At 35.7% G+C, this 19,417-nt stretch overlaps 1 protein-coding gene and 1 long non-coding RNA gene across 2 annotated transcripts; one reads left to right on the top strand and one right to left on the bottom strand.

Moving 5' to 3' along the window:
• Positions 1-4,469: 4,469 nt before the first annotated feature.
• On the top strand, positions 4,470-19,124 carry LOC119083484 (odorant receptor 13a). The gene is made up of 6 exons (XM_037193210.1): positions 4,470-4,909; positions 6,415-6,870; positions 6,941-7,040; positions 7,200-7,304; positions 18,308-18,541; positions 18,939-19,124. Exons 1-6 carry the CDS (start codon positions 4,560-4,562, stop codon positions 18,999-19,001), a joined length of 1,308 nt encoding a protein of 435 aa, XP_037049105.1. The 5' UTR covers positions 4,470-4,559; the 3' UTR covers positions 19,002-19,124.
• On the bottom strand, positions 9,060-13,535 carry LOC119083496. The gene is made up of 3 exons (XR_005088876.1): positions 13,413-13,535; positions 10,329-10,333; positions 9,060-9,070 (listed from the first exon to the last, which is right to left on the bottom strand). It is a non-coding gene; the product is annotated as an uncharacterized LOC119083496 (long non-coding RNA).
• Positions 19,125-19,417: the final 293 nt, after the last annotated feature.

The following is a 19,417-nucleotide window of genomic DNA, read 5'->3' as shown; positions in this document are numbered from 1 at the left end:
TGAGAGGCGCCAGTTTAGGATAGAAAATAATCATTTTCTTACCTAAAATAGCTGAATACCAAAACACGCTATTGATTTTATTTTCTTCTAAATGAACAAAAATGCGGATTTTCGTAGAACGCAAGCATGAAAAACGTTGTGTTCACCTCGGGGAGAAATAGGCATCTTGAGAACTTTCGCTCTTGGTGGAATTTCATATTTTCTCCCCTTGGTTGCAAATAACTATTTCATCCGTGTATGGCGTGAATAATCATTATTATTCACGAAAAAACACATCACTTTGTTTCACCAAAACAAACTGACAGTTGCAAAAAGAAAAAAAACGTCCTGGGAGAAACAAGAGGTGAGAGAATAAATTTAAAGTTGAAACTCGGAATAGTTCAGAAAAACCAATTTATTTGCCAAATATTTCGATCTCGAATCAAGATCATCATCAGTGGCTGTAACAATAATTCAGTCAAAAAAAAGTGAGAGAATAAAAATTTTCTCAGAAAGAGCGTCAACAAAACAAAATCTTCTCACCTCATTTGAGTGGAGAATCCATACCGCACGGATGAGAATTTGTTTTTATTGAATGCATTGGTATGTTGAAGTTGGTCTAGAAATAATTGTATGTTCACTGTACGGGCGCAATGATTTATTAGATTTATCCTTGCAATTAAATTTTAATTCTTAATTTTGTTTTATTTTACGCTTTATTGTAATTATTGGAAGTTGAATCCTGTGCCAAGCAGGCAACAATTAATTTTATCTGGGTTAACTGGTCAGAACAATTACACAATTACCCGAAGTAGTTTTCAATCATTCGAACACAACGTAAACACAATTCGAATCGTTTGTAATATGAAGTCGGCAGTTAGCAAGAGTATGACATGACAATAGTATGTTGTGTTACAAGTATTACTTCATTAGTTGCAACATATAACATCCATTTGGTTACATAAAACCAAAGAAGTCGTAGTTCATAACTTATTTTTGTCGTTGCTGTCGCTAACAGATGACAAAACAGAAAATATTCATTTTATTTTTCAGTTTGCAAAATTTAGTATCGTACATCAGAAGGTCCCGTTGGAAACACAAAAGTTTAGACGCATTATAGTAAGAAAATCGAAGGTTCACAATGTCAAAGGAAAATCGACATGTCGTGGCATCAACGTTAATGAATTTTCAGGTAGGTCTTTTTGGAAAACAATGCGATTAAGGCTCCACTTCCACCACAGCATAACTTTGGTTATGTACTTGCAACCACTCAATCTTTTGCCTGTCTGATGACTGTAGCAACGTTTTTTAAAGACTTGATATAAGAATACGTAACATTAGTTGAATGAAAAGTAATTTTTAAACCAATTACATTACAAACATTATGTTTGTTGAGTGGAACTCTTGTTTCACCAAAACCCCCTATATGCCATGCCACCTCGACAACTCTGACGACTGAATTAATTTTACTTAACAAATTTGTATTAGAATCTGTGAAACAAAACGAACAAGGCTGCCTTCCACACAATCTGACGAACTAAATGCAATTTAATATTCAAAATTTTGCGTTCAAGGATGCAGAGGATCATTGTAACGAAATTTAACAAATTGAACAAGATTCGAAACTTTACCCAAAACATGCTAATGCATGGAATATTTACGTAAGATATTGAAATCAAACATTCGCAACCGCTTCGTTGAATGAGTTAGTTGTGAGTTTATTTGAAGATAATGCTCTCGAAGTATATATGCAGAGTCTGTGTTGTTCAATAACAAATATACAATCGCATATAATGCGCTACGGATTACACAGTTTACGTTAATTTTAATGCTATTCGATGGCAATCGTACCATGACATATATGTCTTGAAATAAATTTTCTAAAATATAATTAACGGCCTGCTCATACACATAATTGAAGCTTGGATGATGTGTTTATATGACTTAGAGTTTCCATTTTGAATTTGGAACTAGAGGACATTTTGGCATATAAAAAAGGGACGTAAAGAGGACGCTTTTACTTTCGAAAAAGTGGAGGAAGAGTGAATTTTCAACGAGGAATTACAATTTTTTCAGGTCCAGGTCATGGGTAATTCACACTTACTGAAATTCACAGTGTAAGTCAAGAATTATAATATCTCGGCTCGGACGTCTTAAATTATATTTGATTTTCTGTGTAATTTGGGTGTCTCTCAAAACGTCGCATAATTTTCTGTACTGTAAATTTCCTAACTTTTATATTTAAAGATACAAGATTAAGGGAGTGTACAACACGAGCGGGCGAGCAAAATTTTTTCTCAGTAAAGATTTTTATAGCCTTTTTCATGAAAGTCAATAGTTGAACCCGCGCAGCGAAAACATTTCGCTCTGTGTACATGAGCTACGGGAAGTTTACTTCAAAAAGAATTTTTTGTAAAGAGTGCAACAGAGGACATTTTATGAGCAGAAGAAGAGGACATTTTCTCTTAAGAGAAGACGAACATGGTCCTTAATATGATCTTAATACTTCTTACACCATGAAAGCAGATATTTCCATAGTCGCACGAAATTAGTACTTAGTACTAATATAATTGTAGACCGTGGACGCGTTTCAGCGCGGAGCAAATATGCATAGATAATCCTCAAGATAATCCACAAAATTATAAGAAAATCACATAAAAAGAGAAACATCCTCTAAAAATCCTATGAAAATTCATCCAAAATCAGTAAAAAATCCTCTCAACATCGTGGGCGATGCGAATTTGAAACATGCTGGCAATGTGGAACTTCTTCTTCCTTTTGTACCAAAGTGTGATAGAAAAATATCCATCATACCTTTTCCTTTTGTACTTGAGTGATAGAAAGATAAACCACCGATACTCATTTCCAGCATGTTTCACATTGCCAGTTGTTCCATATTGCCAGCTAGTTCCATATTGCCAGCATGTTACACAATACCAGTCTGTTCCACATTGCCAGCATTTTCCACATTGCCAGCATGTTCCACATTGCCAGCATGTTCCACATTGCCAGCATGTTCCACATTGCCAGCATGTTCCACATTGCCAGCATGTTCTATATTGCCAGCATGTTCTACATTGCCAGCATGTTCCACATTGCCAGGATGTTCTACATTGACAGCATGTTCTATATTGCCAGCATGCTCTACATTGCCAGCATGTTCTACATTGCCAGCATGTTCTACATTGCCAGCATGTTCCACATTGCCAGCTTGTTCCACATTGCCAGCATGTTCCACATTGCCAGCTTGTTCCACATTGCCAGCATGTTCCACATTGTCAACATGTTCCACATTGCCAGCTTGTTCCACATTGCCAGCATGTTCTATATTGCCAGCATGTTTTAAATTGCCAGCATGTTCCACATTGCCAGCATGTTCCCAATTGCCAGCATGTTACACATTGCCAGCATTGTAGACAAAAGATAAGGAAATCCGTAAAAATCCTCGAAAACCCTTGCCTTTCAGCAACCACCTTGTCCTGCTTCAGATGCGATTTTAACTCCTTCAACTACAAATTTACCATTATTTTTTGTTCGTATAGTCGAACCTTATCTACCGGAAGTGTTGCTAAGCATAAAATCTAATGAATAAAAGAACACCACTTCGGTACAAGCATGTTATCGAAATTAACTACTTTCCTTAATTGCATTTTTGCATCCTCTTCTATGCACTGCTCTCTTCTGCAGTAGTCTGATGAACCAACCCAGATTCTTCTTATATGTTAGATTACTTACCCTTTCCTTCGGTTGCATATTTCACACATGCCAGAGTTATTTACTTTCATCCGTTGTCACACAAATTACTAAAAAATGTGCAAAATACACTCTAACCATGTTGCTGTAGTAAATAATCGATAGCTTTAGCATGTTCCCGTATACGAGATATCCTCAATACAACCTGCTTGGATTTCCTTTTTTATTCACTTTCGAAATTCGTCGATGAAATGAGTTTGGCCGGATAACTTTGAACGGTAGGGTTCGGTAACATATTCGAGATTAACTAATAACATTGAAAATAAACCACAATTTAACACACTCAAAGTTAGTTAATTTACTCGTCGGTCATCGTGCTAAATGTAGCGTTGTTTGATGCGATACTTCCACAAAATGATTTGACGGTAATTCCCCTATAATATAACAATGTCAAGGGACAGAAAGGATTTTGATTTAAATGGCGGTCTCGAACAAAGAGAATGGCGGGAACGTACATAATATTAATAAATAATGCGAGAACGAAAATGGGTTATTCATTGTTATTCATGCCATTCAAATGACCTCGCTTGCACTTAGGAAAAACATATATAGTTCTTGGAACCCTAATTCCATTTAATGCATAAAAGTTTGTGAGTCCATTAATTAGTAGCTACGAAAGCTTTTAAAACTACAATAATATTTAATGTCACCTCCATCAATTATTAACGACAAAAATGCCGACATTGTGATGACTCCATATAAAAGGAAAATCGGTAGAACCGTTGCGTTTACTTACTCGTCGAGTGCCGTGTTGAAAACGTTTGAAAAATAAATTCCGTAGATCGGACGTGTCACTAAGAAAACTCAAAAAACAAATCCAATCTAAAATGCACAATCCACGACCGCATAGCGACAACAAGTCGTTTACGTTTCCATTCCAATGTATTGCGTTGAAAATGGTTGGTGCATGGCCGTTGGAAAATTCCGATTCGCCCAATTTTATTGGAATTTTATATTATGCATGGTCCTATACCATCATAATACTAATTACTTTAACGTGTTTGGCTCAATCTTCATTTGTGTTTTATGCTTGGGGTGATATATTAACGGTTACTGAATGTGGATGCACAGTCTTAATGGGAATTCATAATTTATTACGTTTAATTCATTTAAACCGTAGACGTGGTGCTCTCAAGGATTTGACAACGGAATTCGTGAACAACATTTGGATATCACAGTATGATATGAAAACCATAGTAATAATAGACTGGAGTGGCGGATGTTATTCAGGAATATTGTCATTGTGTTGTTTCTCATTTATTATTAGCGAATTTCGCCTGTAATAGCTTTAACATTCGAATTTATAATAAGGACGAAAGACAGGGATTTTTTTTTGTTTTTTCCTTAAACTTGTTTGTCTGTGTTCGTATACGGACAAACGTTTCCTCTATCAATCAAAGGAACATTAAAAGATGAAAATATTTGCATATTTTCTGTAAGAAAATTGAAATTATTAGGAAATTTTCGTGATAAAAACAAAACTCAATTCTGTTTTCAACTTAAGAGCAATGGACCCTTTGCAAATTTGTAGCCTACATTTAGGCGAATTTTTTTTTTTGTTTTTTGATGATTTCTCTCTGAACCAAAATCTTTTTTTGAAAAGTAAACCATTAAAGCACACGCAAAAATTTGTTACTTTAAAAGGAAAAATTGGTTTGTGGGTCATAGCGTAGCCCACTTTCAGAAACCTGTGCAGATTACCAACTTTTTCTTTAAAAGTAACACATTTTTTCTTGCTTCGACGTTTTACTTTTTCAAAATAAGATTTTGGTTCAGAGAAATCATCAAAAAGCGAATACTTTTCTGCCTAAATGTAGGCTTCTTTGCAAAGGGTCCATTGCTCTAAAATGAAAAAAAAACAAACGCTCTGCAGCGAACGGTCGTTCACAAACTACGTACGTCTTTTTCATTTTTAAGATTTTTTTTTCTTAGATTTCATGCGAGAGGGTTTAGTGGTATGGTTTGTAGCGCTGCATAAAAGAGCGGTCGAATCCGATATTTTGAATATTTGTATGGGAATTCACATTCGACGTTGATATCTCCGTTGTTTTTAAAGAATAAGAGCCAGATTTTGCTAGGTTTGCATCTTTTATGGAGGTTTATCGATTGGCATACTCATTTGTGTAAAATAATTAGAAGAAAATTTTTACTCAACATTTTACACAAATGAGTATGCCAATCGATAAACCTAGATAAACGATGCAAACCTAGCAAAATCTGGCTCTTACTCATTAAAAACAACGGAGATATCAACGTTTGAATGTGAACTCCCATAAAAAAATTCAAAATATCGGATTCGACCGCTTTTTTATACAGCGCTACAAATCATACCACTAAACGCGTGGATAGTATTGACGTACTATTTCCTTCTATTGGTAAGTATTGCTTTAACATTTCCCTACATTGGTAACTATTGGTGTCTATTGACATTGTATTCGTATCTAATGGCGGCGAGTTGCGTCTATTGTCGGATATTTACGCCTGTTGTCGACTATATGTGACAGTTATCAATTGACGCCAATAGTTACCAATAGATGCGAATAGCCACCAATATGAATAGGTAGTACAAGATTTGCTCAGTGAGAGAGGGTCGAAAATTAGTCTCTTTCGATGTACGTACTTTGTGAACATCCCCCAACAGCACAGACTATTTTCTCAATATAAGTTTTTCCACTCCAACAGAGATAGCAACCAATTCGTGGCAAGAAAGTGTGAAAAGGACACCGTTCTGCTAAAAGTAATATCCGCCATGTTGTTTGTCCTAATATGCATGTATGTCATTCTACCACTGTTCGAACTCATCCACGTAACCGATAGTGGCAGCAAACCGTTTCCGTACAAAATGATTTTTCCGTACGATGCCTACAGCACCTTTCCATATGTAGTAACGTATTTTCTCACATCATTGGCTGGATTCGGTGTGGTAACTACTTTATTTGCCGAAGATAGTTTGTTCGGATTTTTTGTCGCTTATACGTGCGGACAGTTTGCGATTTTGCATGAGAAAATCAACGGTATTATTGACCGGGTGGATAAAAAGTCAACGAACGCCGATCTCGAGATGAGTCTGTGCGCCAGAGAAATGAAGAGAAAGCTTCGATTGAAACTGATAATCGATCATCATAACACAATTACAAAGTACGTATTATGCATCACCAATTTGCCAGAGTGTTAAGCGATAACAAAGTGAAAAAAAAATGTTTTTTAGGTTCTGCGAGCACATGGAGGAATTTTTCAGTCCAATATTACTTGTAAATTTTACGATAAGTTCATTTTTAATATGCTTGGTGGGCTTTCAAATAGCTGCGGTATGTCGTTATTAAAATATAAAAATTCCCAACATTTTACCCATCGCACACATAGCGCAATCACTCAGCACATCTTGTATTTTTACAACGTGGTAACGTATTTTAATGGATTTTAAGTGTTTCTCTTCTTTCGTTTTGTTTCTTCCTTCTATTAAACAGGTAAAGATGACACTAGGAAATTTAGCTAAGCTGCTAATTTACATAGTATCAGCGTTGTCACAGTTGTTCATTTTATGTTGGAAAGGAGACAGATTGATTGAATGCGTAAGCATTAACTTATTGTTATTACGACATTATTAGCACCTGATGTTCATTTAATATTTTATTTTATTTTTCTTTATTACATTCTTTTGAGACGTCGTCGTTGTCGTCGGGTTAGAGAACTCATGTTTATGGAAACACATTTTTTTCGAAAATAAATCTTGGTATAAACGTTCGTTGTGAGGAAAAATTTCGAGGCTTTTCGCGATGAAATTGCATCGATGAAATATTATTTCAGCATTTTTCGCGAAGAAAGAACTTCTGCATAACCCTATGGTATCTCTCGTCGTTGAAGAATGTGCGAGATTTCACCTGGAATCGTCTATGAACGGTGACTAATGATACTGTTGTGAATTTTCGATTTACATCACAGTTCCATCTACGTTATTAAATAATTGAGTGAGTTAGCAAAATTTTGCTTGAATCTCTATATAGTAGACTGCCGTTATTGTTCTGTACAAACTAATTCTGGACGGTGGAGTTTGCGTTGGTTTGCTTCTTTTTTTGCTTTCAACACAGCGAAGGAAAAATAACAACCAACGGTCTGCAAACCAACAATGGAGACATTATTGTCGTTCCCTACAGTCTCAGAGGCACTGAAATTTCAGCATTAATTTGCTTCAGCTGATTCGCAGAAACAATCAAAACTCTTGATACTTCGAGGGCAACATTACGAGAGGGCGTAACTCCCATATCTCTGGAACTACTCAATAGATTTTTCAAAACCTTTTTTTGAAACCTAGCCTTGACATCTACTTCTTCTTTTTCAGCCTGTTTCTATCCACTCCTGGACGTAGGCCACCCCAATTCCCTTCCATTCCGAACGATCCGTTGCCACTTGTTGTGCCTGCAATTCCCTTTATACCATTATTCCACCTCTCTGGTGGTTTAACTCTAGGTCGTGTTTTAGGTGGTCTCCAGTTCATGATCTTTTTGGTCCAACGTTCGTCTGCCCTTCTTGCAATCTGTCCCGGCCAACTCCACTTTTTTTAGATTTATCAGTTTGGGATGACCGAGCTGGGCTCGGTCTCGAAACACAGATCTGCTGATCCTCGTGAACTTCTGATGGTGTCACAGCGTCACACCTAGTAACCTGCGTCGAAGTTGGACGTGATTGGGGCAATTACATAAGAGGTGTATGGTTCTTATCGACCACAGATGCGTTATGACGTGTGACGTGTCAGACAATCTCATCTTTCTAAGGTGCTTATTCAGACCACAGTTACCGGCTATCGCTCCGACTACTCTTGTGACGCGATTCCGGTCCGTGTTGATAAGTTCCCTTGGACCACTTTCCGTTCGAAGTTTGTGAGGAAGCATTTAGTGTGCAATCCTCCTTTATACGTTGTCAATCGCCCCTTCGTGTTCGGCATTCACCAGATCCTTTAGCGCTCTCACGCTTAACGATTGAGGTATTGGAATTTGAGTTTCCGGCCCACATGGGTGCGATGAGAAACCTATTCTTGCTATTTTGTCTGTCTTTCCTTCAACTCCAGAATGGGCTGGTGCCCAAACTAGTGTGATCATCAGACCCATTAGGCTTAGGTAGTCCTTGCTTGGAGGTCATAAGAGGTGATGTTAACACTTTAATCATAGATTCACTGTCTGTGCAGGTATAAATCTCCTTTACTTGTGTTTCTACCGACAGAGCTTCGCTTACTCCTTGGAGTCCAGCGAAACTTTCTGCTAGACAAGCACTGGCAAACGTTCCTAGGTTAGCTCCACTCTAAATATGCTATTCTTTCCATGACATCAACGACTTTCGTTTGCTGTTGGATCCATTGATTTGTCATTCAATATCTGAGCCTAATTCCAAGCATACTCCGTTCCATTCCTCTTTGTGCCACTCCTAACTTATTTTCGGAAGCTTTTGTTAACGTTAACGTTTCCTCTCCTTGATGTGAGCACGGGAAGGACACACGTATCGATCACTTTACGTTTCATACTATTGTTTATTTTGCTATTTGCTATTGCTGTTTGCTAATTTCCAGCCTGAACTCTGCCCATTAGGGTGTAGCGGTTTTACAAAATGTATTAGTTCTGTTAAGGCTCAGCCGGAAATCCACTCAGCTGGTCAATCTGATCATTTTATGGAAGAATTTTTTTTTTTTTCAAACTGATTTTACGCTGCCGCCAGATCGATTTTTGAAAATTTCGTCGTTTTCGGTCCACGTCACATATATCGATTTTTTACGGTGGGCTCAGTGTACATAAAAAGTTGAGTCAACATGGTAATATAATCTCCAGGCTTCACAGATTATTTTATAAAAAAGATCAAGTCTAAAAACTATTTTTTGAGTTCATGACTGATCGTCAAAGTTCCCCGATGGTGATTTTGAGACTTTAATCTCGCCACAAAATTTGATGAAAATGTGCAAAAATGTAAATTAAACTTTAAATATGCTAAATGGACCGCTGTGAGTCAAATACAACATCTGATTTGAAGTGGGACGCCTAAATTTGATATTTATCTGACAAAAAGTTGTGTTTTTGGTACATGGAATATTGGTGGCGAAAGTCGAATTACCTCAAATCAATAATTTTTTAGCTTAAAATGTATTCCCAGGTTCTGACAATGCGAAACCTTCAATTTTAAGCGTTTTCTAAGCTAATTTACGTACTGTTGACAAGTTCTAGAGCCAGTGGCTACGTCTCTTTACATTTTCAAATTTTGATGTATTTAATGTTGTAAATTAGCTTAGAAAACGCTTTAAATTGAAGGTTTCGCATTGTCAGAACCTGGGAATACATTTTAAGCTAAAAAATTATTAATTGAGGTTATTCGACTTTCGCCAACAATATTCCATGTACCAAAAACACAACTTTTTGTCAGATAAATATCAAATTTAGGTGTCCCAAATAAATCAGATGTTGTATTTGACTCACCGCGGTCCATTTAGCATTTATTTAAAGTTTAATTTACATTTTTGCACATTTTCATCAAATTTTGTGGCGAGATTAAAGTCTCAAAATCACCATCGGGGAACTTTGACGATCAGTCATGAACTCAAAAAATATTTTTTAGACTTGATCTTTATTATAAAATAATCTGTGAAGCCTGGAGATTAGATTACCATGTTGACTCAACTTTTTATGTACACTGAGCCCACCGTAAAAAATCGATATATGTGATGTGGACCGAAAACGACGAAATTTTCAAAAATCGATCTGGCGGCAGCACAAAATCAAAGTTTGAAATTTTTTTTTCTTCCATAAAATGATCAGATGGACCAGCTGAGTGGATTTCCGGCTGAGCCTTAAAAGAACTAACACATTTTGTAAAAACCGCTACACCCTACTGCCCATGCAAGATCAATGCTACGTTTTATTTCTGCAAGACCCAACTTCAATTTGTGACGTAGGTACACATAACTGTCGACTCGTTCAATGCCAGTATAACCAATTAAATGTCTCTGTCATCGTTAATGTTTGTGTGTTTTTGAACAAAAAAAAATAGATCGCCTTCGGCTCGGATCTGTAAAACACTTGTTACCGAAAAGACAGTGACAGAAGATTTTTGTTCAAATAAAACGCCCTTGCGAGTGTTCTTGTATCACAAAATTATTACCCCATGTAATGAATTACTTTCGCAGCATCCAACGTAATCTACTATTTCATCCAGATTCCTCTCATAAAAGTTTCATTTGATTTAACGCCACTGAAACCACACTCTACTCTTTGTGGAATTGCTAAAACTTCACTGATTCAGCCGAAATATATGTGACTATGGACTACTATTCAGACCAGTCTCAGCCGAATCAGTGAAGTTCTGGTAATCCCATTTAACTTACTACTTTGTGCTCTGTCTCTGTTAATGTTTCTTTGCATCAAGAGCAAAGTTAAATATCTGACACTTTCTGATTTATCTTATTAAAAGTAACTACCTAAATTACAGTTAGCCGGCAATGTTTGCTAGTAATGAACATAATTGAGCGTCTGAACATTATTCAAAACGTGTAAAGCTTTAAGAAAATTGTAACTGGAAATTTTGTTATATAAATCTTCAAGCTACAACGTACCGATGTGCATGTTCTTGTAAACGACTCATTCCTCTAAAATTAATGGGCTATCAGTACAACAGCGACAGCATTTGGTTTTGAGATACAGATAAATTGGAATCTTTGCCCTAGTAGAACGTTTCATCACATTCTATTGCTCTGTTCTCGTATACGTTCGTAATTTATGTTCAAATTAATATCTCATTTCTATTGCGACGGTTTTTTTCTTCCTTGTTCTGTTGACAAATCATAGCCATGAACACTATGCACTAGCACCATATGAGGTACAGTTATTTTAGAATGCATCTCGAAATAGATTTCATTCAGCCAATTGGCAGGCATAATGGACATGTCCTGTCCTTATACATATTATATCAAATCATAAACTCTCTTAATGCATTCCTAGAGCTTTTCAAGATTTGATAAGATCAGAGAGAAATTGATTTCTAATCCATTTTGAACATGCAGAAGCAGAGTAAACAATTTTGACGAGTTAATTTATCGTTATTTGAGTGTCTTCCTTATAACCCACCCTGTTAAATACTCAAAACTAACAGGCATTTTCTCAGTAATCCCCGATGATTATAATTCCAGTGAAAATTCCCGTTATTTAATGAAGAAATCGGGTAAACTGAGCTCAAATTAACTGTTTGTGATTTTCGATATGTTTCCACACAGTTTTGAAAGTAGTCAACGTTAGAGAATGCGAAGAAAACAAGTGAACTTTTTGATTTGCTGTGGGCGGCTGGGGAAGTAAGTAGCAGGAAGTTACCCATCAAATTTTGGAAAATAGTCGAACTTTGACGTTCCCGAAATAACGTTTGGTAGGTACTAATCGCACAAAGTGCGAATAGTCGAATAAAGACTATTCGCACAAAATGCCGTTAGTTTTTGTTGGAATCTTTATTTCACTACTCGCACTTTTCGAGTAAACTGAAAAGCTTCGAATGATGTAGTTAATGAAGCGTTGACATAAATCATTAAAATGTAACCGTTGATGCTTCGTGTTGTGTTTTGACATAATCACCATCTTCTACAAACATTTTGTAGATTGAGAATCAATCTCTTCTTCAAACACTTTGTAAAAGGAACCATCACTCTCTTCTACAAACACTTTATAAAAGGAAGTATCAGTAGGGTAACACTTTGTAAAAAGAAGTAATCAATCTCTTCTACAAACACTTTGTAGAATGAAGCAACACTCTAGAGTAGCTACTCTACAAACACTTTGTAAAACGAAGCAGCACTCTCTTTTACAAACACTTTTAAAAAGAAAGCAGCACTATCTACTACAAACAGTTTGTAAATGGAAGCAATCGCTCTCATCTACAAAAACTTTTTAAAAGGAAGCAGCACTCTACTCTAGAAACACTTTGTCAAAGAAAGCAACATTCTCATCTACAAACACTTTAAAAGGAAGCAGCACTATACTTTACAAACACTTTGTCAAAAAAAAGGAATCATTTTCTTCTACAAACACTTTGTAAAAGGAAGTATCAGTAGGGTAACACTTTGTAAAAAGAAGTAATCACTCTCTTCTACAAACACTTTGTAGAATGAAGCAACACTCTACTCTACAAACACTTTGTAAAACGAAGCAGAACTCTCTTTTACAAACACTTTTAAAAAGGAAGCAGCACTATCTACTACAAACACTTTTAAAAAGAAAGCAACACTTTCTTCTACAAACAGTTTGTAAATGGAAGCAATCGCTCTCATCTACAAACACTTTTTAAAAGGAAGCAGCACTCTACTCTACAAACACTTTGTCAAAGAAAGCAACATTCTCATCTACAAACACTTTATTAAAGGAAGCAGCACTATACTTTACAAACACTTTGTCAAAAGAAGGAATCACTCTCTTCTACAAACACTTTGTAAAAGAAATCAACACTATCTTCTACAAAGTCTTTGTAAAAGGAAGCAATCACTCTCCTTTACAAACAATTTTTAAAAAAGGAAGTATTACTGGCTTGTAGAAGGGAGTGATACTTCCGTTTACAAAATGTTTGTAGAAGATGACGATGCTACCTTTTACAATATGTCAAAACGTAATACGAAACATTACAAGTTAAATTTTCATGTTTTAAGTCAATCCTGGCTGCCTACTTACAGAAGGTTGCTAAAAACACAGCATATCGATCTATCACAGTTGACAATCTTAATTCTAACATTTTGTTGAGGTAATTTTTCGTCGTTATTTACATATTAAGCTAAGCTTTCGTCAATTATAAATATGATTCGATATGATTGTACCAATCAGGGAAAAAAACGTTTATGAAATCAGGTTCACCATAGCGTGAGCTAGGTCTCTTGGAGTGACTCTTATCCGGCTACTCGGCCGTACAGTGAACGTGGAGTATTTTGTCAATATCTCGAGTAAATTTAGACATACCATATATGGACATCTATATTTAACTATATATAGCTACATTGAGCTATATACAGGCATATAGAGCTATATAATAGCATATTCATCTGTGAAATGTTTATTTATAGGTAAATATAGCGGTATTTAGCTGTTTAAATAGGAATTTATGAAAGTTGACTTCGTACGGGGCTGTCTATATTGCCTCCGGCAATTTATTTTTATATGATAACAAGGCAAAGAGTGGATAATGTAAGTGATTTTAAAGAGCGAATAGCTTTTCAGTAGAGAAGAAAATGAAGTAAGAGAAACGAAGAGTTCCACATTAAAGGCTTTTGATACGAATTGTTGTTTCCTACGGGTCGGCGTTAGCTATGTTTTTTAGAGACTTTGCCGAAGCAACCTTCGATCTGCCATACATTTCGAAAAAGTCTAGCTTTGCAATTTTTTAGGAACTCACGTTTCGGAATTACCAGTGTTGGTAGAGGGTACTAAGACACTTAAGATACGCCTGTTTGCCGACACTTCTCGATCACTGACCGTCAACTGGGGTGATTTTCGAGGGATCGTTTTTTATCAGTTTTACCGTATTTTGGTTTCCTTTGTCACTAATGACGAAATGGGTTTCCACAATTTTTTGTAATTGACAATCTCGAATCAGGTTACCGATATCTGCTTGAAAGTTCTTGGAAGGCTTCGGAGTCTTTGTCAGAGTAGCCATCTTTTCTCGATTGACACTCAATTCTCTTGGTTGAGTCTCTTATCTTGGCTGTCTTCACTTACGGTGAATTCATTTATTACACTAACTTATCTGCGTGCGGTTTGTACATCAGGGTACAGTGCTGTGCTGTTATCTATAATCTGGCCAGGAGGCACGAACCGACGGTTTCCTTTTTGAGAGACTGTGTCTTGGCACCAAACATGCATTATATCACTTCACACTTTGATCAACTACTTTGGAGGTGTAAAACAATCACATAGCTATAAATTGCTGTCACGCTGTCTGGGTATGTTTCTTTTTTTTAAATCGTTTCGACCATCGTTGAATATTTGATACAAATATCATAGGCTATCGCCATCAATTTTGCAGAAAAGTTGTGGTTGTTGTGACGCAAAACCGCAGAGTTGAAAAATGTGTCGCGTTAATTAATTTATTTTATTTTATTTTTGGCATTCGTGATTCAATTTGATTGAATACGCCCGCGATTCCATTCAGTAAAATGGTAATTTTCATAAATCCCAACAAAAATCTCTTCGAGAAAAGTGTGACGCAGTCTTTGAAATACAATTTCTAAAATGAATGATATCGCTAGAGTTGACGCTTTCAGCTTCGTTACGCAAAAATTAAATTTTCCACCCAATTTTAGTTCAAACAAGCTGGCTTAGTTTTTCTCATCATCTGCCAAATAATTTTTACCAAAAAAAATTTGACTGGAAACAACCAAAATTTTACCAAATAAATTTTCTTGCTGGTCTGTTCCTGAACATTTGCCACTTTGCGACGCAGATTTTTTTTGGTAAAATTTTGGTTGTTTCCAGTCAAATTTTTTTTGGTAAAAATTATTTGGCAGATGATGAGAAAAACTAAGCCAGCTTGTTTGAACTAAAATTGGGTGGAAAATTTAATTTTTGCGTAACGAAGCTGAAAGCGTCAACTCTAGCGATATCATTCATTTTAGAAATTGTATTTCAAAGACTGCGTCACACTTTTCTCGAAGAGATTTTTGTTGGGATATCAGTCGTTTTAGAAGTTTTAGAACACTGCTTTTTATAACAGTTTATAACAGAAATTTGGCGAAATTCGAAAATTTGACGAAACTCGAAAATTTGACGAAAATCGAAAATTTGACGAAATTCGAAAATTTGACGAAATTCGAAAATTTGACGAAATTCGAAAATTTGACGAAATTCGAAAATTTGACGAAAATCAAAAATTTGACGAAAATCAAAAATTTGACGAAAATCGAAAATTTGACGAAAATCGAAAATTTGACGAAATTCGAAAATTTGATGAAATTCGAAAATTTGATGAAAATCAAAAATTTGACGAAAATCAAAAATTTGACGAAAATCGAAAATTTGACGAAAATCGAAAATTTGACGAAATTCGAAAATTTGACGAAAATCGAACATTTGACGAAATTCGAAAATTTGACGAAATTTGAAAATTTGACGCAAATCAAAAATTTGACGCAAATCAAAAATTTGACGAAAATCAAAAATTTGACGAAAATCGAAAATTTGACGAAATTCGAAAATTTGACGAAAATCGAACATTTGACGAAATTCGAAAATTTGACGAAATTTGAAAATTTGACGCAAATCAAAAATTTGACGAAAATCAAAAATTTGACGAAAATCGAAAATTTGACGAAAATCGAAAATTTGACGAAATTCGAAAATTTGACGAAAATCGAAAATTTGACGAAATTCGAAAATTTGACGAAATTCGAAAATTGGACGAAATTGGACCACCATTCAAGAAATATCTCTAAAACCCCTGCGGCGGTTCAGTTTTCACCATTATATTCGCCTTGACCCACCCATTTCCAACTTTCGACATTTTTCACAAATGCCCTTCTTTTCTACTCGTAAAACTCTGAGACTTTGCCGAAGAAAGTAATTCTCTATCTCTCATAACCCAAAAAAATATTAGTCCTTTCATCCTACGCTCGAGTAGCTCAAAATTTGGTCACTCTAATCACTCTAGCTCAAACGAATCTGCCCCGATTTTTTTAATTATTTTTTTGTTCGAATCGTGTTACGAATACCTTTCATTTGATGGGTCGCACGCCTCTGTAGGTTTCAATACAGCTAAGCTACAGCCGAAAAGGCGTTCCCGACCCTCGAAAACCACACTCAGAAACCACTTCGAGGCCAATAAAACAAAATTCTGGTTTTTCCTGGGGTAATGGCGTATCACATTTTCATTTTTATGCCCACCCTGAGGTTCCTGCAAAATTTCATGGAGATTGGCTGACTAGTTTCCGAGATCGACCGTCGATAGATAGACAGATAGACAGATAGAAACATACAGAGTAAGTTGAAAGATTTTGATTCTTTGGAAAACGTTAATTTGGTGCATTTTCTATCAAAATGACCAACTTCAAAACGATGTATCTCCGGCAATTTTAAAGTTACATACACTCGCGGAATTCTGAAAACCGACACATTTTCAGTTTTGTGTTTATTCAGTGTTTTGTGATTTTTGCATGTATTTTTAAAGGGAGAAATCAAGAACTTGCGTAAAACACAAAAACAGAAAATATGTCGGTTTTCAGAATTCCGCGTGTGTAGTCGAGTGATAGCTCGTTTTGCTCGTATTTGAAGCGAGAATATGATAGAATATGTTTTGTGGTGATATAAACCAAAGTGTAGAAACTGAAATGTTCGGCTATACATAGTTGCCGCGTCTCAAAAAAATGTCTTCGTTCTTTTTTTGGGAGTTAGACTGCGTCAAGTCCTCCGCTATCGCTCCGGACATGATTATTTTGTCGCCCAATTATCTATTTATCGGTTTGAACGAAAATGAAACATTAAATTCATTGAACATTTTATTGATGATTGAAGCAGTATGCGACTATGTGCACATCTAGACTAGATTGTCAAATTACTCACCAACGGCAAATCTGTTACTTCTATCGTTTAAAGTATCGTCTTCTGTTTGATGTGAAATCTTGTACTTTATTAAATGAAACATTTATTTTGCAATATACGAACCGAACACGTTTATCAGAATTCACCGCTCATTTTTGTGACTGTTGTCGGTAACAGATGATTAGCCGTTTATCTAATCCATTAATTTCAAATCGATGGCCAACCAGTTGAGGCCTCATTTTAAAACTGAATATTCTCGATTTGATTATAGTTATTTTCCTAACACATGCTAAAATGCTTTTTTAGAGAATGAGAGGTTTTAAGCTCGAGCTGGAGGCGACTGCTGGAATCGAATTCGCTAAAAAAGCCTTTTAACATAAGTTAGTAACAACGTTTTTCCTAAACGACGTGGGAAATAAGCGACGTTTCAACACTAGTTAGGAAAAGTTTAGTTTCGATTCATAGATTTGACACAGAAATTCGTGACACTTTTTCACAGTACACTGTAAAATCATAAATTATGATAAGACGGACAAAATAACAGTCAAATGAATCGAGTTGCAGGTCAAAGACAGTTTGACCCTAAGAATAACAAAATCATGTAAAATACTTTGACTATTTTCTTACTTTTATTTGGATTCGCATTGACTTTCTGGCGGGATATTTTATGATTTTTATCAATTTGAAGTAGTTTGGCAAACCATTACAAGAGCGCCGATTATCGACGTATATGACACTGAACTAAGCTCAAAATCTGTTTTTACGTACCCCATGGATCAACACTTTTGTTGGTTCCACACAACGCACTTCACGCTAAAGTGATCATGTCGACAGCTGCCAAATAGAGTACTCTTTTGTATGAAATGGTTTTTTACAGTGTTATACAGTTATGTGAAACACTGTCAAGTTTCAGTACCATATTATTACCACTCTCGCTTGAAGTGCATTCATAAAACACATGAAAAGTAAAACTTTATTTTGAGTTATGTTTAGACAATTGTTAACTTTATGAAGTGCTCAACAGAAATCCAATTCTCTGTCAGGGCTCGTTAACATCATGGAAATTCTATTCATGTGAATGGGAACTGTTACACGATTGGCAATATCCTCAATCTCCGAACAACAACAATAAACACTGGAATCGTAAAACAACTCTAAACTGCCCAAGCGGCACCAGTTTCATCCGAGATATTGCATTTTCCATACTGCGATCACAGAAGCCACTTTGCATAACTGCATTTAAGTTCTCAATATTGTCGCTGAAAAGTTTCACAGCAGTAAGTACGGAACAAGGTGTTATGTTGCTAGCATGGTACATATACAATGCCGAATATGTTTGTAGTGCATCCAATAAACTTTACCCTGTCTAAGTATTATGAACTAATTTATTATTTATGATATGTTTTCATGAAAGCGCTGTGTGAGAGTGGTATGGGATGAAGTTCTATATTTTATAGTTTATCAACTTATTACACCGTTGTGTTGTGTTGTATGTGTCTGGTTTTTAGATATTGGTAATGTGTGAGTGAGTGACTGAGTGTACGGAAGGACTGGAGAAAATTGTATAGAACATGTAGTACAGATTAGTAGTAGAGTGTATCCACATCGCTTCGAAGTAGCATAACAGATTATGGGAATTACATGTTACTTTTATGAAAAAAAAATTATTTCTAGATACTGAGCACATCGTTATCATACTTTACGCTTTTACAAAGTTTGGTAGAGAAAAACGAATAACTTAACATAATTGTATCAGAAACTTTTCGATAAACATATCTCAGTCTAGGAACAAACAACGGGAGATTATGTTTTGGAGGAAAGTCGGTAAAATAAAACGAAATATAAAAAGATGTTGAAGTACGGCGCTGTTGTTTTATTGGCGAATCTTGCTTATCATACCACATTTATATATCATAAACGTTAACCAACAAACGACATTGCGGTTAATTTGCCCTGTAGTCATCGGATATGTTAACCGAAACAAATATCTACCGCACAGGCAAATGAAATGATTTCCCACCACTCACTCGTTTGAATATGGTAAGAGTTTATGCATCGACAAAATCGCACATTCGAAATATTGAATTGAATTGAATTTATTTATCACCGCCAAGACTGGCTGAATAAAAAATGCTCGCATACATTAAAACTTA

The sequence above is a fragment of the Bradysia coprophila genome, unplaced genomic scaffold (assembly GCF_014529535.1).
Source record: "Bradysia coprophila strain Holo2 unplaced genomic scaffold, BU_Bcop_v1 contig_687, whole genome shotgun sequence".
In the NCBI taxonomy this organism is placed as follows: Eukaryota; Metazoa; Arthropoda; class Insecta; order Diptera; family Sciaridae; genus Bradysia; species Bradysia coprophila.
This window is presented reverse-complemented; position numbering and strand designations above follow the sequence as displayed.